At 37.6% G+C, this 25,797-nt stretch overlaps 1 protein-coding gene across 1 annotated transcript in view; it reads left to right on the top strand.

The window, feature by feature from the left end:
• WWOX (WW domain containing oxidoreductase) overlaps positions 1–25,797 on the top strand; it is a 1,201,502-nt gene that overhangs the window by 355,271 nt on the left and 820,434 nt on the right. Inside the window, exon 6 of the mRNA XM_043984741.1 lies at positions 5,786–5,874. Within this exon, the coding sequence (XP_043840676.1) occupies positions 5,786–5,874 (89 nt within the window). The remainder of the gene's footprint in view (positions 1–5,785; positions 5,875–25,797) is intronic.

The following is a 25,797-nucleotide window of genomic DNA, read 5'->3' as shown; positions in this document are numbered from 1 at the left end:
GCTTTCTAAGCTTGAGTCCACTCTCCTGTTCAACTCCATATTTGTGGGAGAGTGTATTCTAAGCTTTTTCTTTTTTTGAGGGAGGTATGGAAGTTACTTGAGTGTTGTTACTTCTAAACATCTTCACACTGATAAATATCCCTAACTAAAAGTTAATTAATTCTGTCTTATAATCAGTGGGGAACATACTAGATGGGGGCTCAGGAACATGGGTAGCCCTCGGCCCCTCAGGGTTACTCTTAAAAACTCTCATGGGAGTTGAGTGAGCCCAAAAGGAGTGCCACAGTCATATAGTTAAATATGATGCCTGCAATATTGTACTTCACATAAAGAACTCAGCACAGGCCCCAGCTCCAAATCTTTTACAGCTCTCTGAGAGATGCTATTGCTAGAGATATTTGCATCTTCTTGGAGAATTCCTGGAGGCACAGCCATTGGTTATCTCTAGAGAGTTCCTCTGTTGTCTTCTGGCCACAACCTACTCCTATTTAACACCTGTATCTTAGACTAGTATAAAATGCCTTCCATCTCTTATTCCACTTGCTCCTCAGAAGTAGGATCTGTCCTCAACCCTCTTGTCTCTGTATGTATTTTCCCTTGTCACTCTCACTCACTTCCATGCATTCTATATAGATCATTTCCACTTCTATCTCTGCATATCTCTGTAGGTCTCTGACCTGTCTCCTGAACTCTAAGTCTTTATCTTCAAATGCCTAAAGGATATTTCTACCTGGCTGTCCCATCAACATTTCAAATCCAGCATGTCCAAAATGAGCTTATTATCTTTTCCCAAAACCTCTTCCTCCTCACTTGATTATTTCTACCATTTCCAAATCTCACAGCTGTCTATGTTTAGAGCTTTAGGTTTATCTTTGACTCATTCCTTTTTCTTCCTTCTCAGTGCCATTCAGTTGGCAAGTCTTATTGGTTTACAGATCACACAAAGCTGGGAGGGATACACATTGGATGACAGAATGAGTATTCAAAAAGAACTTGACAGGCTACAAAATTGAATCTAATTACACTTGGGTTCAGAAAATCAACTTAACAAGTACAAAATTAGGGATTCATGACAGATGGCAGTTCATCTGAAAAAAATATTTGGGTCTTTTGGTGGACTGCAATCTCAAGCTGAGTCAACAGTGTGCTCTAGCATTCAAGAGCCAATGCAATATTGGGCTTCATTAAGAGAGGGATCACTTTTATGAATAAGGATAGCAGTTCCACTTTATTCTGCTGTGAATAGATTATATCTGTATTATTGTATTCAATTCCGAGCACCATGTTTTAGCAAGGTCCTCAATAATTTAGGTGGGCATCCTGGGGAAAACAACCAAGATTATGAAGGGCCTCAATTTCATTCCATAAGAAGGCCTGTGGAAAGAACTGGAGATGATTAGTAGAGGCATGTGGTAGGTCTCTTCAAGTATGTTAAGGTTTATCACATGGAAAAAATAGTATACTTCTTGTCCTGAGGTGACAGAACCAGTCACAAGTGGTAGGTGTGTGTATGTGTGTGTGTGTGTGCCTATGTTTAATTTAAATTAAGGCTTGTTGGAAGGAGAAGCTTCCTAACTATTAAAGCTATCCAAAAATGGAATCTTTTGTTTTAGGAGGTAATGAATTCCTTGCCTATCCCTGGAGGTCTTAAAGCAAAGATTATATTACCTCTTGTTAGAAATACTGCAGAGAGGACTCTTATTCAGGTACTGTTTTAACTAGAAGGCATCCCTTCTCCTCTCTCTCCTCCAGGGAGTCATCCCATGGAACAAAGAGTTGTTTTAAAAAACGAAGAACAGAGAAAATTTTAGTAAAGCTAATCAATGTATCTAAAAATTCTGATAAAATATGCAGTGTCCCCCCGGTGGACCATTCCCTCTCTTTTCCCTCCCTGCCAGCTCCACAAAGGAATGGTGAGAGGTGTTTTCTCATCTGTTCTTTGGGACCAAGCTTATAATTCTACAAGATACATTTTTGATTGTTTGTGGTTGTTGATTATTACACATACATTATTTTAGTCTTTGTTAAGATTGTTTTCTTGTCTCCTCTTATTTCACTTTGAATCATTTCTTTTAAGTTTTTCATGCTTCTCTCTATTCATCATATATGTAATTTCTTAGAGCCCAGTAGTATTCCATCACATTCACGCACATTTGTTTGGCCAGTCCCTAATTGATGAACATCCACTTTGTTACAAACTAAATGTTTCTTAGCACCCTCTGCCCCTCATCCCTTCCCCATAGATATCTTTTCTAGCTCTATGGTACTGGCCCTGGAGAAGCAGAAAGGGGTCAAGCAGGCCTGAGGCCTATTATGTGTTGTCCTTTGTTGCACAGGTTGCTGTTGGCCAAATATTTTATCATTAAGTGGTCAGTCTCCTAGTGATGAGCCTCTCCATTCTTAGGGTACTTTCTGGAAACCAATGTCATAGTCAAAAAAAAATTCCATCCTAAAGTAGAACCAGATAGAGGCTTACCCTTCATCAGCAGAGCCCTTGAGTACCCTCATTTATCAACAGAGGTACCCACAAATGTGAAGCACCTGGTTTTATCCCGGATGAAACACTACATGTAGCTATTATACTGACCTTATCCTCTGGGATCAAGGTCTGCTCTATCTCCCTGCCATGGTTCTAAGGGTAATCCTGTGGGTTGCTCTCCTAAAAACTGTCTTGTTAATGGGGAAAAGTGTGTTTCCCCATAACAATCGGCTTGTAGACTCATTTCTTTGGCAGAGGCATTTACTTAATTGGTATAGCGAGAACAGTGGTTACCAAGTATTTCCCCTGACAACAGGGGCCACCTCTCCCACAAATATATAAAGAGTCCTGGAGAGAGGGTCAGTAACATGAGCTTGAAGTATTCTAATTGTGAGACAGGCACAAAAGGTGCATACACAGCCCAAGACAGCTCAGAACTCTGAAAATGTAGCGCCCTGGTGTTCTTGCTTTCTCCAGAGGGTTTTCATGAAGTTCACCATGAATTGTGACTATAACTCTCCTGACCTTTCAGAAGGTTGTAGCCTTCGATCTCCTTCACTTGTAACGAACGAACAAATGCCAAGGCAAAGAATTTAGGTCTCTATCCAGATGATGGGACAGGCACAAGGCCTCTGCCCTTACATCATCGTTGCTCTTCTCTGACTAGAGTGCCATTGGGAAGGGGAAGGAGAGAGAGAGAGAGAGAGAGAGAGAGAGAGAGAGAGAGAGAGAGAGAGAGACCGACTGAGACAGAGAGAGAGACACACAGAGACAGAAAAAGAGAACAAACATGATCCAACCAGGTTCTTCTTAACTGGTTCCTTTTGAATGACTCCAGTTCCGACTATGCAGCCAATCAAAGATTCCAGTTCATCACATGTTGATCATAGCAGAGGGAGTTATAGATTGTTTTTGCTTGCTCCATGTGGGAATTGCACCTTAGGCACTTTGCACATCCTCCTAAAGACTAGACTTAAAGGCTGTTCTGTGATATTCATAACACCACAGCTTGAGTCAAAATTAACCTAGCCACTCTGTTGTGATTTAGACTATTGCTATTGAGAAATCATACTCTGGCCAAGAGGCATTCATTAGCAACCTGGGGGCAGGGGGCAGCTGTTACCAATTACTTTTTGGGGAGCAATCAAAGACAGTATCTATCAACCCTGGTGATTGGTGAGACCAACTTCTCTGGTTTCACAAAGGCTGAATGTAGTAAAGGAGTATCTTGATACTGCTTGGAAAGACTTCAGAATTCTAATCAAAGCATCAACCAAGACTAACTTTAGAAGACCTATACTGAAACATATATCCTGCCTCCTGGCAGAGAGTTTACAGACAGGTATAGAGTGAAACATGAATTCTCATCCTTGATCAATGTGTTGCTTTGTTTTGCTTAGATGTATGTGTATGCACACATGCATACACACATATATACATACACATGCATATATAATAAACTATGTATACTGGGGCACCTAGGTGGCACAGTGGATAGCCTCTGGAGTCAGGAGGACCTGAGTTCAAATCCGGCCTCAGACACTTGACACTTATTATCTGTGTGACCCTGGGCAAGTCACTTAACCCCAATTGCCTGCCTCTCTCTCTCTCTCTCTCTCTCTCTCTCTCTCTCTCTCTCTCACACACACACACACACACACACACACACACATACACATACACACAATATAGCCTAGTTGGCTATATTATGTGAATGTATATGTATGTATACACACACGTATATACACACATTTGTGGAATTACATATATATTATGTATGATAGGTATTTATGGCTATCCATCTGTCTGTCTCTATATGGAGAGATTAGGAGAGAGAGAAGGAGTGAACAAGGAATATCTAAGGTACATACACAAGACGAAGACAACTCTGAAAATGTAGGATCCTGATGTTCTTTCTCCAGGTTTTCATGAAATTCATTATGAGTTGTAAGTATATGACATACACATATACATATATGTTTATGTGTATATGTATCTATGTGTGTGTATCTACATTTATCTATTTTTTTAATCACAGAAGTCTTCCATTTGAATGGGGTGGGGAAAATGTTAGTGAGTAATGATAGATATATAAAAAAGAGTATCAAAAACATCTTTAGATGCATAGGGGGAAGAGTTCCAGAAGTGATGCAGAGTGGTTTTACTACTACCTTGTTAAATTATGGTGGTAGTGGTGATGATAATGTTATTGTTGTTGTTGAGTCATGTCCAGTTCTAGATGACCCCATTTGGGGTTTTCTTGGCAGATACTGCAGTGGTTTGCCATTTCCTTCTCCAACTCATTTTACAGATGAAGACACTGAGGTAGACAGGGTTAAGTGACTTGCTGAGGGCCACAAAGCTAGTGAGTTTCTAAAGATATTGTTATTCCTGACTCCAGGTCCAGTGTTCTATCCATTGCACCACCTAGTTGCCCCATTATATTATTTTATACACTTATAATATAGGTATATATGTATATATAAATAATTATTTAAAATCAGATTTTATATGACAAGTTTATGGTTTCTAAAACATCATCTTTTTCTTCTGTGTATAATGAAATGTTTGCCTTTGTAGATATTTAAGTCGAAAAGAAAAAAAAAAGATGAATCTATCTATGACGTAGCTCTTTAGTGGATGAAAACACAGGAGACATTTCATTAGCGTCCTGAAGACAATGAGTGTCTCTAGAAACCCTCCACTCCTTTTCCTGTGATTTGCAAAATAGACTGGGTGAGAGATCCGAGCCAATTACATTTCCACTAAGAACTGTTTGTGTTGACAGACTAAATCCTATCTAGACAAAGTCTCGTGCACCTGGTCAGGCTCTGTTAAGGCATTTCCCTTCCTTGGCGAGGATGAAATGGTGGTGACACAGTGCTAAGTGACAGAAATAGGGACTGTTTCCACCTTTTCTGCCCTCGCCCCTCTGTTCAGTTAAATACATTGAAAAGTCAGGCTCACTTACCTTTTCACATTGCCTGTTTTTGTCATCATACATTTTACTTCCTAGGATGATGGAAAACAACTGAAGTGCCTAAAAACTGTCTTATGTCAATTCATTGCATTTAATGAAGTTGTACACCATCCGGCATATGTGTTTAGCAGAGCTGTAGTTTCTGAATACTGCATTTGGCAGCAATTGCTATACTCTTCCATTCATTTTCATGATTTATATTCACTCTGAGCCTCTAATATTCAACAAGGGAATTCAGACATGTTTCATAACACATTTACTGTCATGTGATCCTGTGAACTAAATTTGCTGATATTTATCATTTTTTATTTTTCTTTTTATTCCAGCACAAAGCCAAGGTAGAAGCCATGACCCTAGACCTTGCTTCTCTCCGAAGTGTGCAGAACTTTGCTGAAGTGTTCAAGTCTAAGAACATGTGAGTATGTTGAGAAAGGATTATAGATCACCATTTCTTGGCATTGTAATGTCATTATTCATTGGTCATCGAGGGCCTGTGGCCTTTAGGATTCAGTTGTTTTTTCAGTCCTTTGATTTTGTTTGAATATTTCTTACTATTTTATGGAATCATCGATTTTTCTCTGGTTTCTCCTATTTTTTAGGTAGTCCCTTATGTACACAAAGTTTACCAATTTCTCTTCTAATGTTTTTCCCCCTCAAGTACTTTTTTTCCAGTGTTTTATCTTTAAAAAAAATCTATTGCATCATTTCTCTTAGGTATTCATGTGATGTGGGTCAAACATCTATGCGTTGAGTCTGTGCTTGTAGTTGTTATTCACTTCTCCTTTTTGGGGATATATGGATATGTACTAACTTTTTTATACTCAAAAGTGTCATTTTTTACTTAAATCTCCAGGATTAATTCTTGGACTGAGACTTTTGGCTAGGAACGGACTCTGCCTGCTGCTATGCTTTTGGTTGGGGTCATTGGCCCTGCTTGGTCTTGCCCTCAGTCACCAGGCTTCCTGCATAGACTTGTGTCTTTTGGGGTTAGGATGTATTGGATCTTTGGGGTCCCACTCAGTGTGTCTCCTGCTTCATCTTTGGTGTCTCACGGCAGTGGTAGGTGTTAGGGACCCTGGACTCTCTGTGCTCAGGGTAACCTGGTACAAGTACTGCCACACCACATGGATGATGTCTTTTCCTTAGGCCTTCCAAGGTTTCCACTCTAGAGCTTTCTCACTCCTCTGGGGATTTCTGACTTTTCTGAGTCTTTTTCAGGTACTTTAAGGTATTCTCGGGTACTCTTTCTTCATCTTGGCACAAGAGTTGTTCGTGATCCGTATGTCTTTGCCTATCCTTTACCACTGTGAGAAGCTGAGCTTCTGTTGTTTTAGCTGTGGCCTGTCCCCTTTTCCATTGCCCCATGGCTCCTGGGTAATTTCTTGTGCAGTTCTGTGGCAGAAAAATGCATTAACTATAGTTTATCATTGAACTTCTGGATCATTATGTGGGCTAGTGCTAATTTTATGTTTTTGTTGTTAAAGGAATGTGGGTGTTGGATGGTCAGCCTCCATTGAGGAAGCCATCTTGGCTGGGAAGTCTGAGGCTTATAGGTAGATAATTTCCTTAGACTAATGATAGTATTATAGCATTGCAGATAGAGAAGTACAAGAGATCTCAAAGGCTCTATTGTTTTTCTTCCTCTTTTTATAGTTTTACTTCCTTGTATCTGATATCCAGAAAGGTTAAGCAATGTGGCTGATGCCACAGAGGAAGTAATTACCACAGGCAAGATTTACGCCTAGGCAGGCGCTCTAAGTTTTCTAGGCTGCCTACCAATGAATCAAGGAATCGGAACTCACTCATCTGTAGGAAGAAGGCATAAGTAATCCCAAACAACAGGGAGAAGAATGCAAATTGTCAGAGAAGCCAGTGACTGAAAAGAGAGGTTAGAGACCTTCTGGTCCAATACCCTTACCTCACAGACAAGAAAACAAAGGCCCAAGAGCTTAACTCATTTGCAGTGGGTTAGTGTGGGGGTTAGGACTAGGACCCAGGTCAAATCTCTTTTCATACATCGGATTTTTGTTCTTTAATTTGATGTGGGTAGGTAGTCACATACAGCTGAAGGAACACTGGTTTACTGTTCCCAGCACTTGGATTTGACTTTCAGCAACTGTCATTTAAAGACTGGGTCGCTAGGTGGCAGCATAGTGCATAGAGCGCTGAACCTAGAGTTGAGAAGACGTGAGTTCAAATTTAGTCTCAGACACATTTACTAGTCCTGAAACCTTGGACAAATCACTTAACCTCTGTCTCAGATGAAGAATCTGTAAAATGGGGACCATCTAATATTGTTTTGAGGATCAAATAAGATACTTCTAAAATGCTTTGTATATTTAAAATACAAATTCTAGCTGTTTTGGTAAAATAAGAGTTACACGAGACCTTAAATGTTGTCTTTTTTAGCTGCTTCTTGCACTAGTCTCTAAATCCCAAATTCCATGTAGTCTGCAATCCTTCTTTTCCCTGAAAAAGAAATTTCATTTCCCAATTCTACATTTTCACTGAGTATCCTTCATACTTAGAATTCTCTCCTCCTCATATAGATCTCCTGAACTTCCTACCTGGGTAAAATCCTGCCTTCTACAAGGTGTTCCCAATTCCATTTAATACTAGTGCTTTCCTTCTGTTGATTATCTAGTATTTATCCCATCTATATCTTGTTTATACATAGTGGTTTACATATTATCTTCTTTAGACTGTGAACTCTTTGAGAACAGGGATTATTTTTTGTTTCTCTTTGTATCTCCATTCCTTAGCACAATGCCTGACAACTAGACAATAACAAAAAAAGCACTTTAGAAATATTATCTCATTTTATCTTCATTTCAAACCTGAAAACAAATTAAAGCCTTAGACCCTGAATTTGTTTTTCTTTTTCTCCTTCTTTGGGCCCTGAATACTAAACGGAAAGTTCTCTATTCTCCCTCTATTGGTATATAAATACTTTTGCCTCATCAAATTTGCATAGCATATAACTCAAATGTCCTTATTTTATTCTTTTAATTTAATTCTGATATTTGTTGTTCATCAAATCACTCAGTTCTCTTTACTCAATTCTCCTTTTTAGGTTATTTACTATTTGGTTAAAATTTTCTATCTTATCTAAGCAGTTTGTTTTCTTTCTAAGAATTCTAATTTCATCATTTGTTTTGCTTAATCTCTTCCTTCATTTGATTCCATTAACATTTGGTGTTGTTATGACCAAATGCTTTCTGTTTTATGGATTTTTTTTTGGTAATTATTGTGGAGTTACTTTTTTTTTTGTCTTGGGATCTTACTAAACCCATATATTTCTTATTATATTAGGAGTTTTATTCTGTTTACTTATTTTTCCAGTTCTTAGATGGGACTTTGTATTCGCATCAGGCTTTGCCCCTTCTTGTACTCTTAGAAATAGAAGTTAACCACAGATCTTTCTCTGGATGCTAGACTCTACCATTGGGACAACATGGTGCCAGGGATAGGTGCTGCCCCTGAGCAGTTAGAATGTTGCTGTAGCTTTCTTGCCACAGCTAGGGTTCAGGCCCATGTGTGCTGCTTCTGCTCCCCTAATGTAATACTTGATTAAAGCCAAGCTTTGTCTCCTTATCTTGTCCCAACTTGGGACTGTTATCAACAGGACCTTCTGCTGACTGCAGTTTGACACTGACAACTTTTGATTGGTTAGATCTCTTTTCATAATCATTGGCCAGTGGGTCCATAGCTTTGGCTAGCTGTTTTGTGACTTGAAGTAGGCTAAATAAGTACTTATCTGAGATACTGCTGGTTTCAGATCTTCCTATTAGAGTACTCAAATGTTCACTGGCTTCTTATTCTCCGTCTGTGTTCTCTTATATAATCACCCATGTAAGGGTTCCATGGCCAAGCCACCATCTTCCACAGAAGATTCGGCCAGCTTTCAGGCTGCCCTGGACCTCCCCAGTTGGATGGTCTGCAGGTTTGGACTATATTCTGGGGCAGTCCTAGACTGAATGGAGGAGTTCACTACTGTTTGTCTTTAGTTTTACTGAATCTTTGTTTTATCATGGGAGTCAATTTTGTCTAGAACCTTTCTCATTTTCATCTTTATTGAAGTAAAACTGTTGATTTCATTAACTAAAGTTTTTGTTATTACAGTAGTGATAAGTTTGGGGGATTATTATTGGAAATAGAGAGATTATCTTTATCCTAATCATGATTTTGGCAGAAAATATTGATACTTAAATACTTGAAAAAAATTTTTTTGAAAAAATGCTTTTAGTTTGGTTATGTATCACAAAGTAAAACAATGTTATAGAAGTGAATGAAAAGAGAAAAAAAATGAATGTGGATAGCAATAAAAGCCAAATTAAAATTAAATATGAATTCTTTTCTAGATTAAAATATATTCATAAAACAGACTCAAATCTCTTTTTTAGCTTTCAAGACTCATTATGGTGTGGCACAAGCCTTCTTCTCCAGATTTCACTCATGGAGTCAACAAAACATTTTTTAAACTGTGTCCTAGGCATTATGCTAAGTGCTCAGGATACAGTGAAAGGCAAAAACAGAGTCTCTGCTGGTATTATAATGGCAAGATGAAATTTACATGCAACGTATATTCAGTGTAATTGAAAGGTAATTTTAGAGGCAATACACTAATAGCAAGAGGAATGTTGGGGAGGAGAGACCAAAAAAGTCTTCTGGAAGTAAGATTTGAGCTGAATATTGAAGAAAGCTAGGAGGGAAAGGCAAAGAGAAAAAACATTCCAGGGATAGAGGACTGTCAATGAAAAGCCACAGAATCAGGTGATAGAGTTTCTGATGCAGGGAATAACAAACCAGTGTCTTTAGATTGTTGAGTGTGCAAATGAAAGTAAAGTGTAAAAAAGATGGAAACATATGAAAGAGCCATGTCTGGAAAGATTTTAAAAGCCAAACAGGAGAGTTTATATTTGATCCTGGAGGTTATAGCTCCTGAAGTTTATTGGGTAAGGGGAAGACATGGCTGGAGAGAAATTAAGGCTGGACAAATAAATCTGAAAATGATCTACATAGAGTTGATAGTTGTATCCATGAGAGCTGTTGAGATCATCAAGTGAAATAATATCTAGAGAGAAGAGAATTAGGCCTAGGGAAGAGCTTTGGAGGATCCCCACAGTCAACTCACATAGATGATGAAGCAAAGGAGACAGAAGATTGGTCATAGAGGTAGAAAGTGAACCAGGAGAAGTTTCCCACCCCAGTGAGGGACCTGTTGACATCTGGAACATACATTTTCTTAGACCCAGTCAGCATATTTTCATGATTTTTTTTTTTTATAGACGTGTTCAGCAGACAGGAGTTGCATCAAAGGGAGGAAATGATGGTACAAATACTGGGATGATGCTTGACCCTTGAAGAACTTATGTAGCATAAAGGGGCAAGGGACTGAAATCAAGAAGACAGTGTAGACTTGAACTGGTTCACCATAGGGTCAGGTTTGGGAAAGGGAGGAGAGTGTATTCAGTAATGGCATGATGTTTTGGTGGGAAGGGAGAAACATCTGAGGGGGGGGGGGAGTATTGCAGGTCACAGTGAATATAAAGAATAGGGTTTGGGGTTGCAAAGCAGAGGGAGAGGTGGAATAACAACCCATTCTGATCACATAAAAGAATTCAGGGTCCATGAATTTGGGAGTTCATATATTAAAGCAGAAAATGGAACATTTCCCAAGAAATAAAGGAAATTATTGGAAAATATTTTGGCCAATTATATGCCAATAAAACCAACAACTTAAATGGAATAGAGGAATAGTTATAATATTAGTAATGATAATAAAGGTTAACATTTAAAAAACACTTAATATATGCCAGGGATTATGATAACTATTTTACAAATATAATCTTATTTTATTCTCATCACAACCCCAGGAGGTAGGTGCTATTATTATCCCTATTTAACAGATGAAGAAACTGAGGCAAAAAGTGGTTAAGTGACTTGCCCAGGATAACACATCTATTAAGTGTCTTAGGCTGAATTTGAACTCATCTTCCTTATTCTAGGCCCAGTGCTCCCATTCGTTGTACCAGAAAGTAAAAGTTATAGATCAACAGAGCAAAATTTATAGTTTAAAAAACCCAGTCTCTCAGAAAAAAGAAGTTGAATAAGTCATAAATGGTCTCTCAAAGGAAAAACAAAACAAAACCTTACACCAGATGAATTTACAAATTAATTCTGTTGAAAATTCAAACATTTATATCTAGTAATTCATGAATTTCTTTTGAAAAAAATAGAAATTCAAATTGTCTTGCCACGTCTTCTATGATATAAATATGGCTTATTTATGTGAAGCGGGGAGAATGAAAACTAGAGACCGATATCCGTAATAATGAGGAAGAAAGTTAAAATTAATGCGCAGTGGCTATGGCAATATATTATCAAAAAGATGATATACTAATACCGGGTTTGGCTTTTAAAAGGATTGAAGCTTCAATATTTGGAAAACAAAGTCCATCCCCTTTAAAAGAAAAACATTACAAAATATAGGAGTCAAAAGACCTTTCCATGTCATAAGTAGGATCTATCTAAAATCTAGAGTCAGCACTATATGTAATGTGAATACATTAGAGTCCTTTCCAGTAAGATCAGGGATTTAAAAAAGAGGTATATATCATCAATCATCACTACTCTTGTATCATGCTAGAAATGCTAATTAAAGCAATAGGACAAGAAATGAAATTGAAGGAATACGTATAGACAAGGAGAAAACAAAGTTATCTCTTTTTTGTTTACTTAGAAAACCCTAGAAATGATTTACTTAGAGAACCCTTGAAAGTCAAGTAAAATTTAATGAAAGCCATTAAAAAGTTAATCAGTTTTGCAGGATAAAAAATAAACCTATATACGTCCTCAGATTTTTTAAAATTACCAACAAAATCCAGCAGAGGTAGAGAAATTTCCTTTAAAATAATTAGAAAATATAAAATTATTTCATCTGCTTGCTAAAACATGAACAGAAAATATATGTCTGCATTCATAAAATACTATTTACAGAAATAAAGAGACCTAAATGATTAGAAAAATAATCATTGCTCATGGGTAGGCTGAGCTGATAGATACATAGATAGATAATATATGTATATACTATATATATGTAATGACAGTATTGTCCAAATTGATTTACCTCTCCTGTATCATACCAAGAAAACTACCATAGACTTGATTTATTGAACAACAAAAAATAATAACAAAATTCATTTGGAGAAACAGAGAGTCAAGAATTCCAAGGAAAATTATAAAAAAATAAAATGAGAAGGAAGGGGGCTTAGCAATGTTGTTTTTGAGTTGTGTCAGTTGTGTCCAACACCTCATGACCTCATTGGGGGTTTTCTCGGCAGAGACCCTGGAGAGGTTTGCCATTTCCTTCTCCACCTCATTTTATAGATGAGGAAACTGAAGCAAGCAGGGTGAAGTGACTTGCCAAGGCCACATAGCCAGTAAGTGTCTGAGAATATATTTTAATTCAGTTCTTCCTGACTCCAGGTCTGGTGCTATCCACGGCTCCATCTGGCTTCTCTGGGCTTAGTAGTACCAAATCTCATACTTCAGTACAAAGTAGTAATTATCAAAACAGTTTGGTACTGGTTACTTTATATATTAAGAAACTGAGTTCCAAAGAGTATAAATCCATGGCCTCAAGGTTTACAATGGTCAAAGCAAGAACTGTCCTCAGGACCTTTGACTCCAATTTCATTATGCTGTTCAGTGCATCATATTATCTCTAAAATTCAACAGCACTTGAATCTGAAAATTATCTTAATAGTAACAGCATGGATGAGATCAACACCAAATTGGTATTGTTTGTCCCTCTGCATCAATTTTATACACAAGTACATTCAAAGAGAAGAATGCAGTTATACCTGTTTTGTCAGCAAACTAACTATTATTAAAATTAGTTTTTGGAATATTGATTTTTCAGATTTTTTTCATTGTATTAATTTGTTTTACAGAACTTTTTTCTTAAAAAATCTTTGTTATATAGAATGGCTCCCTGGGAGAGGGAGAAGAAGGGATAAAGGAGGACATCTAGACAATCTAATAAAAACAAGGATATCAATAACAATCTATTTAAAAGAGAATCTAAAGATTTATAAATATGAATAACTCATCTACATATTCATGCCAGATCTCAAAGGCAAGCTATCAAAAGAAAATAGAATTCTTCTTATGCATGTTTTCTATCACAATATTTCTCTAAGTCATGTTAAGTAAAATTGCATCCTCAAGAAAGATATGTATGTGCAGGAAAATGAAGGCTACAGATTTGCTTTTTTCCCCTGAAAGAAATTCTTCCCTCTGTCTGAATCAAAAAGTCAGAAAAATAAATTGCTCTAGCTAAAATCTTGGGTTATGTTAAAATGGGTAGGGTGAACAAGCATGGCTTTAGGAAAACAAATGCTTATTGAACTGAATTGAATTAATTTGCAATAGTCACTTGAATGAAATGATTTACCTGCCATATTTTGGCAATAAACAATTGGCCCCTTTAAAGCCTTGGATGGTGGCCCAATTATATAACATCTGGCTGCCTTCCCTTGTAATAAATATATCACTTACTTCACTTACTTTCAATGTTTAAAAAAAAAAAACCATCAAAGTAAAGCAGCAAGGGACATCTTCTGTGTCCCTCGACTATGACTGAGGCAATGTGATGTAGAGCAAAAAAGAACTAGATAGGAGATCTTGATATTTCTCAGTTAATCAACTCGTTTTCTTTATAAATCTGACTAAGACACTTCAGTGTCTCTAATCTCTCTAGCACTCATTTTCCTCACTTGTGAAGTGAAGCATTTAACTTGGAATTAGAGAAGCTTGGTTCAAGTCTCAGCTGTGACAATAAGTGCATAACTTGGGACAGATCATTTCCCCTCTTTGGGCCTCATTTTCTTCTATTGAAATGCTGCGGGGTGGAAGGTTGGGGGCGTGTGTGGTCTGGACTTAACTGTGTTCTAATATCCTGTCACAGATTACATGATTTTACAGGATAAAGGAATAGGTGGATAGAATAAGTATTTGTTTGGAAAACACTAAGTTCCTATTATATGAGGGTAGTGATGATAACCTGGAGGTAATTTGACAAGACTCTCTCTTCTTGCCTCTTGGTCCTCTCTTTCACCTCACTCAGACCCTCTTCCCCCCACCATTTCCTCCCCCTTCCCCCGATGCACTATTTGCTCTTTCTCTCCTAACTTTTATGAAGACGTGGCCTCATTCTTGCCAAGACAAAACTCTCTAGGTATGCCATCCGTTCCTGTCTTCTCCAGCAGATTCCCCCCATTATTAACACCACTCTTACTAATCTTCAGTCTCTTACTGGATATTGAGTGCTTCTTGACTGTCTATAAACCTATTTATGTATCTTTCATCCTTTCAATCGCCCACCCCCTGCCCCCACCCCCAAGGGAGAAAAAAAATAAAACAAGAAAAAAGACTTGATTCTTTCATCTCTGCACAGACTTCTGCATTAGGTAGATTATTTTAGAAGTCTGATACAGAGGAACAAGGAAGATCCTGGAAGTGAGGAAGCCAATTGGAATGCTATTATAATTGTCTCAGTGAGAGGTGATAAGGGCCTAGACCAGGCTGATGACAGTGGGAAATGGATAGGAGGGGAAAGATGTGAGGGATATTTTCGCTTCTTCATTCGACTTCATTCCTGTTTGGATGGTGATAGTCAGATAATGCCAGTGATCAGACTCATTTTACATTCAGAAAATTCCCTCCATAGTTGTTTGCAGTAGTTTGGAGGATCCCTGGTAAAACTCTATTATTTGTTACTGCAAAGCTCTAGGGCTGAAGTCTGTGGTAAGATTGTAGGGCCTCACCAAACTGAGTTTCATAGTGCATTTTTATTGAATATTCCGCCTTGGCCAGGAACCAGACCCTGAGTCACCTGGAGCACTGCACAGGTCATTGGAGGCCAGACAGAAAAAGCAATGGCTCTTTAGAGTTACTTCAACTCATTCTTGGAATTTTGAGGAAACAACAGTACCTGCTCTTTGCAGTATCCATTTTCCTAATCATATCTACATATTTGACTGGAAAATACTCATTTCAGTAAAGTTCTTAGCATCATAAAATGAATATAAATGTAGCTGTAGAAAATCAAACAATATCATGCTATGCTTCATATATCACTAAGGAACTCTGTGCTTGAGATTTTGATGCCAAATATTTATTGGCAATGATGTGTGGAACAGGAAAGAATGCTGCTTTGTTTTCACTTAGCATTTGGGCTTTTCCGGACTGTTAAAAATACTTTGTTTCATCATCTAAGCTAAACTAAATTTATAAGAAATTTATTGATAATATCAGGTAGCATGATAAAAAGCCTTAAAGCTGGAAAGAATATTAGGCATCATCTTGTCTGGCCCCTCTTTTGATAGATGAGGGAATTCCTAAAGCCTAGTAAAGTGAAGGGACATAATTCAAGTTTTCATAGATACTCTTAATTCCAAGTCAGTTGCTTTTTTCAGTGTATATTATGGGAACCTTTCTCATTTAAATTTTTTCATCTATTCAGTGTAATTATTTTTTTAGTATTAAGCAATTTAGTTCTAAGAATTAGAGAATTCTTAGAATATTTTTAAATTACAATTTTTTTTTTGGTGGGGCAGTTGGGGTTAAGTGACTTGCCCAGGGTCACACAGCTAGTAAGTGTCAAGTGTCTGAGGCTGGATTTGAACTCAGGTCCTCCTGACTCCAGGGTCAGTGCTCTATCCACTGTGCCACCTAGCTACACCCAAAAATTACATTTTAAAGAAAACATTATTGATAATTTTCTCTTTTCCTTTTAAATAATATTATACTTAAAAATCTGTTCAGGAACTATTTTCATATTTTCCCAAAGGTGTTTTGATCTTATGGGCCTGTAAGCTTCAATAAACATAACAAGGTATTCAATAATAATGGTTCCTAGATCTTATTCTTCAATGACCAATCTCCATGAATTGTCACAGTCTGTCCTCAATAACTGGTGCAGATAAATTTTTATGTTCTTTGTCTTGTTTTAATGTGCCATCTTGTCAGTCATACTTTTCTTAATCCATCCATCCTTCCCTTCCTCTTTCTCAATAACATAAAAATAACTTATGTGTATATATTGTAATTTCTGAGGAATGACCCTAATGAGGAGTTTGAGGAGTAGCTGACTAGTCCCAATAAGTGAGATTTGAGTTGATTTTTGAAGGTAGCAGGAATCAGAGATGAGGAGGAAGAACATTTCAGGTAAGGAAGATAGCCATAGAGCCAGGGGATGGAGACTCCTGTGCAAGAAACAGCAAGAAAACCAGAGTTACTAGACTGGAGAGTGTGTGAAAAAAAGTGAAATGCAAAAATACTAGAAAAAAACCTGCTTGGCTTTGAAACCCAATGAGATTTTCAGGAAAACTAACAAACAGATGACTGAGTTTGACATTATATGTAGCATTCCACAACCATATTCCTGCAACTCCTATAACAAAGGGAAGTAGAGATGCATTTTCTCATATTTGGGGGGAGGAAGTGGGCAAGGTTGTCATTGGTATTACATAGCATTCCATTTACATTTTTGTTTTGTTCTTTCCATTTATATTGTAACAGTCATTGCATGTATTGCTTTCCTAGTTCTGCTTAATTCATTCCGTATCAGTTCATTATAAGATTTCTCATGGTTCTTTGAATTTTTCACATCCTTCATTTTTTATGACACAGTAATATTCCATTATATTCATGGAACACAATTTGTTTAGCTATTCCCAAATTGACAGGCATTAATTTTTTTCTAGTTCTTTGCTAGAACAAAGTTGTTTTGAGCAGTGGTTATCTTAATATTAGTGAACTGCAACAACCCTTTCCCCTCTCACATCCCCTGGAGGTGAAAAAAACTTCACTTCCATTACTAATTAGAACAATATTTTATATTTTTTATAATCTTTATTATTTGTATGGTTAAAATGTTTCCTCTTAAATATAGCTGTACACACTAACATCACATGTGATCATGTATGTAATATGTGTACACATGCATCACATATATGTCAAAAATATATCCAATAGAATCCTCTTCTAATGATTCTTTGTGATGTTACCTTTTATACTTGAGCTTGTGTACATATTTTGACCTTATTGTGTTATGTGGTGGGATAGCCTAAACCTAATTTCTGCCAAACAGCTTTTTAGTTTTTTCAGTAGTTCTTTTCAAATGGAGAGTTCTAGTCTAAGTAAATTATGTTCTCAATTTTATCCTGCTCTGTGCTAGTGCAGTTATTTCTGAATATTCTTTATCTTCTATATTCCTTCAGCTAGTATTATGTAATTTTAATGGTTGCTGCTTTATACTATAATCTCACATGCTATAACATGGGGCATTTGAGCTCAAAGCACTACTTCTACTTCATATTTAACATTTTTATTATCTCTTAGAGATTCTCTACCTTTTCTTACACGAAATGCTTTTTATTTTTTTCTAGATTTAAACATTCAAATTTACATATAATTCTTCATAAAGTAGAAGTATAGTTGGAAAAGAAAATAATTTTGCAGAAAGCTTGACTCAAACCATATCACCCAAAGAAAGAAGACATCTTATTTATGAAACTATGAGATCTTATAAATCATATTTCCATAGTGACATGATTTTTTAAAAAATCAATAAATTTTATTTTAATATTTCTCAACTCAACCACATAAATGAAGCAAAGACTTGTCTAAAACAGATATTCTTCTAGCATTTCAATATGGTCATAAATTCATAGAAAATCACCCTCTCCTAAAAATTCAAATTGATGATCACCCAAAGGGCAAATGGTGATGTGAGGATTATAATGAAGAATTTCATAAGGGAAGTGGCCCAAAAGATGTCATCAGGATAGTAACAGAAAAAAAATGATATGGAAGTCTCATAATAAAAGAAGAGTATAACTGATGGATACACCTGTGCTCCAATTGTACCCACAAAATGTCAAAAAAAATGTGAAGAAAGGCTTTAGAATGTTGGATCAACGTCTTCCCTCTCCTGGTGGAAGATTTAGGGTAGGGCATGGAAAAAAGACACTCATGATAAGCAGCTTTTAATGATTTGCTATGAGGACATATGTCTGAAATAAGTTATCTTCACAATATGCTTAAATTCAATGAAATTATTGATAGGTAATATTTAATTCTTTCAATTGTATTTTCTCTTCATTTAGAAAATAATTGATACATGTATTCATTAGAGTTTCATTCCATTTGTTGTCTTTATTTGCCTTCTCATTCTCCTGAGTTCTTTAAGAAATCATTAGTAGGGGGCAGCTAAGTGACATAGTGGGTAAAGCACTGGCCCTGCATTCAGGGGGACCTGAGTTCAAATCTAGCCTCAGACACTTGACGCTTACTAACTGTGTGACCCTGGGCAAGTCACTTAATCCTCATTGCCCTAAAAAAATAAAATCATTAGTGCCCATGGTTAAATGAAAATATGTTTGAATATTTCAGTAGTATGTTAGAACATCACACATTTTTCATTTCCCATTAGAGACCATAGCTCTAATTTTTGTGTACTGCTGGGAGTACCCATGTGTGTTATGTTTATGTCCACATGGCTTCTCTAAATGCAACTCACAGGAAAATGTAAATAGGCATCTCTAGAATTTTATCTGTTTCTCTTCAAAGTAGACTTTAATGCATTACCAGAGAGTAGCCCAAGAAGAGGCCATGTGGCTAGCCACTCTGTTCTTAGAGAGGGCTTACTAGGCTAGAATCATATTGTTCTGCGCCTGTAAATATTTCTAATCTAGGGGAGATGATTTCAGTTTTATGCTCAAGCTACTTTCTTGGTTACTCTCCCTTAAAAAGGAAAAGTGTAGCCTCTGAATTTACCACTTAATACTAGTTACACAAAAGGCCATTACAAATAGTGAATAGGGAGTAAATCCATTTTTCCAGGCAGATAGCAAACTGACGTAAAAGAATTTATGGAGTTTAAAATACATGAGACCGTACACACAGGGAATGAATCTACCCATTGGGAGTGATAGATCTCAGCTCAAAAGAGATAGCATCTCAGATCTCACCCAGGTGAAAATTTCCTGAAGTTGTCTGTAAGGAAGAAAACTAGAAATAAGGGATATGTTGGGAAGCTGACTTTCCACTAATTATGTGTCTTCCAATCTATTATCTTTTTCTTTGGGTTTCTCCCAGAAGATGGTCTGGAAAAAAAATTGGTCCTCCCTTAAACCATGATACAAAATGGAGATCTTTCTTTTCCCCACTCTTACCCACCCTTAAAAAAAGTATAAGGCATGCAGTCATCATCCTTTTCACCAATAAGCAGACTATGATGCAAATGATCCCTTTCTGGTTTTGTTCCTTTTCTAAGCCAAACCTTCAGATGGGACAAGCTTTAAACAAGTAACTATATAGCAAAAACACAAACATCATAACTTTAAGACAGCTAGGGTGATTTACCTGGAGTCCAGGCTACATAACTAACTAGAGTATTGTTGAAACTAAAATAAAATAAATGTGCATTAACATTACATGCAACTGACTGGGCATTGCACAGAGCTTCATTTTGTAAAGTGCCAGAATGACATGTCTAAGCACCTTCAGTACATAGTCTATGCACAGTTCCATAGTACAGGCATATCCTTAATACATTGGAATCAGTCACAAGCAACAAAGTAAAGCATGACAGAGCTAACTAGCTGTAATAATAACACTATCCATAGGACTATATAAAAACACAGATTCACTAGAAGTATTAATGTTTATACAGAGATGATAACTATAATTTATATAGTGTTTTAAGGTTTACAAAGTCCTTTGCGTATGCCTATCTCACTTGATCTTCACAATAACCCTGTGAGATAACAAATGAGGAAACCAAGGCTAAGAGAAACCAAGTGATTTTCCCATGATTATACAGAGACAGGATTTGAAATTAGGCCTTCCTGTTTCCAAGTCCCACACTCCTAGACTACTATATCTGCCTCAGTGTAAACTAATTAACAGACATTTCTATAACATGAACATAATACACCATAATACCATCAACTAAAGTCAAGGGTTAAAGCCTTTCCTGACCTACCTCAAATATCATCCAAAGCCAATATATAAACAGAACCCTAGTTAATGATTCTGCTTATTGTTTTTTCCTGATGTAGTTAATAGCTGATGTCTTTAGCTATAATAAATATCATTCATATTTGTTGCTAAATAAAGAACCACTTAAAATATTGGATTAAAGCCACTTGTCATTCCAAATACAGTCCATTTCAACTACCATTGTCTATCAGTATGCAAGACACCAAACCTCTTTGCTGTTTGTATTTGAATGGGACATTCCAGGATAGGCAGATGCAATTACTCCATGTCATATGCACAGTTAATTTCCATTCTTCTTCAGAGAGTGTCATGGGGTATCTAATTGCTCTGGATAGTTAGGTATGTAAGTAATGTAGTGTATCATGCTGGGTGTGGGATCCAGTTAGTATTGATGCCAAGAGAAGACTACTGCTGCCTCAGGAATCAAGACCAGCCTGAGATAGTACTTCTTTCTGTTTAAATTAGTAAAGACAGATGAAGGGATCCTCTGTTAGTTTCAGGGAATGGCTTCCATTTGGAAGATATACTTTATAGAAAATTGTCTATGTCAGAGAAGTTTGCAGAAAAAGTCCTGAGTCTGGATTCTGGTCCTGAAGTTGTAGAAATAATATTGAACTTGGATTCAGTCTGGGTTACTTCATGCTTTTTCTCTGTATTTTTTTCACCTGTTAAATGCAAACAATAAAATTTATTGCATAACTTGTCAGATTCCCATACTTCAGATATAACAGGGTGAAAATAAGGAGAAAATATGGTATCTATATCTCTCTATATATACAGACATACATATACACACATATATTTGTTATTGTTGTTCAGTTGTCTGACTCTTCATGACCCTATCTGGGATTTTCTTGGAAGAGAGGGATTCTCTGAGGCAGAAGCAAAGAGGAAATGCTTTCTAGTCATGGAGATCAGCCAATTCTAAGGCATAGAGATGGGAGAAAAAAATTTGTGTGTGAGAAATGGGGTGGGGGAGCTATCTTTGAGAACTAATTGGCCCAGGGGACTAGGGCTCAAGTGATTACCATAGGTTCTTGATTACCTAAGGATATAAAAGCAGCCAGCCTACTAGAAGTCAGTAACCCTCAGACTTGATGGACATCCCACTGATGTACTCCTCTTAACTCCACCCTACTGATCAGATTGGGTCTGGAGGAGAAGAAGATGATGGTTAAGTCTACTCGAACAGTGCATGTTATCCTTGTTGAACAGCCTATCAATAGCCTTACTGGATAGCCTTCCCCTTCTTTGGCTAAGAAAACTTTGTTTTGTTACTGGTTAGATGATCTATGAGATTCTCATTCCTTTCCAGTCTCAAACTTAAGAGTATCAGACTAGGCCTGGCCTACAACATTTTGATGTCAAAAGCTGTACTGTATTGAAATTGCGTTTAATTCTCTTATTATATAGTTAAAGATGGGGTAAGGGTGATGCAGATGTGGATAAACATAATGCTAAGTCAGGCATTTCTCTGGTTCTTATTAACCTTCCTAAGGAAGTTAGATTTCCAGCATAAGCTAAGTGAAATAACTTGAAACAGACTTGAGTTTAAAGACCATGCTAGAAAGGAATAGAGGCAACTGTTGTACCTGGTAACATTACAGATAAAAGGGGGGCAATGCTGTTTGGTGTGGGGCCCGATAAGTTGTCCTTGGGAAGTATTATTTCTGGCCCAGTGATTTTTCTGGAAAATGTGTTAAATCCTACTGAGATCCAGGGATATAAGGGGGGAAATGTGAATGGGAAGGATGATGAGAACTTGTAACTTTCCTCAATATTAATGAAAATTTTGTATTTTTCCTATTTCTCCCTCCACAGAGAATGGGCAAATTTTCACTACCAAGGAACTTTGTAGGTTATAAGGAGGGTGTATGTTCAAGGAGGACTAGCACCTCTAGTGTGAAAGCTTGCTGAGCTCTTTTCAGGGCTACTTTTCTACCCTTGGTGTCCATCTGCTTCAACCACCTCTCACCTTTTGCTCCAAGAAGCTGTAGCATGCACAGCAGCCACATCCTGGTCAACCATCTTGGCAGATGGCCTAAACCAGGTTGAGGGTAAATGACAGGCCTCAAACCCTTCAGTGAGTTAGGGGGTGGCATCTACCCTAAGCATATGAAGACTTCCACTAGAGGAATGTGCATATAAGGACAATTTGTTCCCTTGGCCATGAAGAGATTGGTCAAACATCAAAGATGCCAAGGCGATCTACTGTATCCTTGGCCACCACCAGTCATTTGGTTTTTGTCTTCCCACTGTACATCCATGACTCTGAAGTGAGAATGAAACTGGCAACTTTGTTTAGCTCTGCCTCACTTAAATCCATTTTACACATGAGTCAAGACATCACCCCATGATGCCACTGGTCTTCTTAAAAAAAAAGACAAACAACAACAAGGTTATATGTTGACAGCTTTCAAAAGATGTGTTCCCACTGCATCTGATTCCCTGATGAGGTTCTGCAGGGGAGGGACTGAAATTCCTAAAAAGAGAAGTTTGGTAGACTGGATATGTTTTGCTTCTCAGTGTCCAGGAATGCCTTATTATCTGGGGGGAGACCATTCAGATAGTGACAGGCTTTATTTATGGACCTTCCTTGCCAGGTCACCAAACAGGCATAGGCACATAAGCTGAGGAAATTCAAGGGCACCACGGAGGGCAGTTATCATGACCATCTGGACAGATATGGCTATTGATGTAAACAGGTGCTCTAGGGATAGTGAGTGGATTACTTCTCCCTCCCCCAGGAGGTAGAAAGTGATAATATTGTCTCACAGGTGTAGCTGCTGAAAACATGAGGTTGATAAGGAGGCAATTGATTAACAGCTTTTGGAGGTACTGGCAAATCTACCACTCAGTACCAGGTTACCTTCAGCCCCACCTAAGCCTAAGGCATCCCTTAAAAACTGCTACTCCCACTTGAATCTAGAATCTCAGCTATAAAGCCAGTGTATTCATTGGGCCACACCAGTTTCCATGGGGGTTTTAGAGGGCAGACCACTGAGTGAATGGTCATCATAATCACTCTGTAGGTTAATGTGGGTAGGGCCAAAGGACCATCCTTGAAGTCACTTCAGCCAAACAGTTTCATTAACATTTTGGATCCCAGGAACTATATAGGATATTTCCTTCTGAGTGGCAGAGATGAAGGAGGTTAGAATACTTTGCCAAATCTCTTTACAACCTTCTGTGACCAGTGAGGAAAGTGACTAGCAAGTGGATAGCTTACAGTGGAATGTGGGTTTCTGAATAAAATTATCATCACCATTGTTTTAACTGTTTAGTATGAAGGTGCAGAAGTGAGATACAGAATTCTCACTACTCCTAGAGCATGATAATGGAGTTGACTTTTTAAATGCCTTTTTCTCTGTTCCTGTGGTTGAGACTAGTCAGGAACAATTCACTTTCACCTGGGAAGGAGTGCAGTTTACTTTCCCAATTTTTCTCCCCATACTCCTTTGTTTTGCTACAATCTGTGGCTCAGATCCTCAAAATAGCCTCTGTTTCCTAAGGGATCTCTTTTACTAGATTGATGGTAGTGTAGGTTCTATATAAATGTTTATTCCCTTCCTTCTTTCCACTTCCCATTTAAGTGGGAGAATGTCCTCTAGATTTTAGGACCTTACCCCCAAGGAGCAAGTTGTGGTAGGAGCAAGATTTCCTAGCACCTTGCCAATGTTTCCTAGGTTCTTACCCAATACAGGCTATGCTGGTTTTTCTGTAAAAAGGTATTCAGTCCATCCCACAGAAATAATTCATTCAGGGGACTAAAAAACTCAAATCTTTGATTTGACTTTTTGGTTACTTAAATGCATAAAAGAGGATTGCTCAGTACAATTTTGGGACCGCATTAGGAGCTATAGAACTTCCAAGAAATAAGAAGGTATTCTCTTCTTTATTCTGACCTTATCAGACAACATCTGAAATATATTCAGGTTTTCTCACCATAGTTTAGAAAAGATGGCAAGTATCCAGAAGAAGACAGCCAGGATATTGAAGAATATTGGATTCTTGTCATATTAACTGAAAGATCTATTAATGTTTAACCTGAAGAATACCAGCAAGTTGGGGTTAGGGAGTGTGGTAGCTGGCTTCCAGCATTTGAATGGCTGTTGGATTTATTCTCTTGGTTCCAGAGGGAGTACTAGGAGCTTGGTAGATATTTAAAAGAGACAGATATAGGTTGGATATGAGGACAACACTTCCTAATAATTAGTGCTACCCAGGAAGTCGAATGGGCTCCATGGTGAGGTAGTAGGTTTTCTTTCCTTAGAAGTTTTTAAATAAAGTCTTAATGACCCCTTTTAGGTATATTGTAGAGGGGATTTTTTGGTTTTGTTTTTTATTCATGAGTTTGACTACATGGTGAGTAGAATCCTTTCCACTTCTGAAAAACTGATTCTATAAACTATACTTCTCTAGCACCGATTAGAACAACACCCCTCTTCCATGTTTTTTTTATAAACATTGTAGTTTATTGCAACCTCAATAACATATAATTTAAAGATCTTTTACATATATATATTAGATTTATATATTGATATATCGATATTGATATACTGATATATTGATAGAACCTGCATTTGAGTCATAGTTCTGGGAGGATGACTCAAGTTGGCAATATGGTAGGAACTAGAAGAGCCCAGACTTCTCACAGTTGTTCCACTGAAGTTCTAAAAATAAACCAGAAGGATCAATAATAAAGAAAACACAAGTCAAAAAATAGCAGTCTTTCCTTCCAGCTTAGCATTGCACAAGAGGACTCTTAGAAGTCTGTTGACTCTCTGAGGAGAAACAAGCCAGGAGAAGTAGAAGCCACAGTGCCTAATCAGCCCAGTCTAGAACCATATTTGGAGAAAGGGCCAGCACAGCATCCAAATAACCATTACTAGTGCCAGAACAGCAGGCAGAGCTAGTATTACACCTAAGAAGTGTAATTTCCAGACAGCAGTTGCCATAGATGCAGCAGGAGATAGGCCCAGCACAGCACCTAGGATACAAGAGGATGTCCACTTCAGTACAACTGACAATGTATGGTTGGCACTTGTCAAGGTCACAGGATGAAACCAAGCTCTCAGTGGGGGACTGACTGTTCCAGGAAAAAGAGACAGGAAAGTTGCTAAGACCAGCAACAGACACAAGCCACCTGGAAGATGAGGCAGAAGCTAGAGATTCCTGGAGAAGAGGAGGCCTGCTCCTAGCCACCGTGTCAAGAATGTTAGAAACAGTAACTGTCCACTGTCCAGACTACAGAGGCAGCAGGACC

The sequence above is a fragment of the Dromiciops gliroides genome, chromosome 2, assembly GCF_019393635.1.
Source record: "Dromiciops gliroides isolate mDroGli1 chromosome 2, mDroGli1.pri, whole genome shotgun sequence".
Taxonomy (NCBI): Eukaryota; Metazoa; Chordata; class Mammalia; order Microbiotheria; family Microbiotheriidae; genus Dromiciops; species Dromiciops gliroides.
This window is presented reverse-complemented; position numbering and strand designations above follow the sequence as displayed.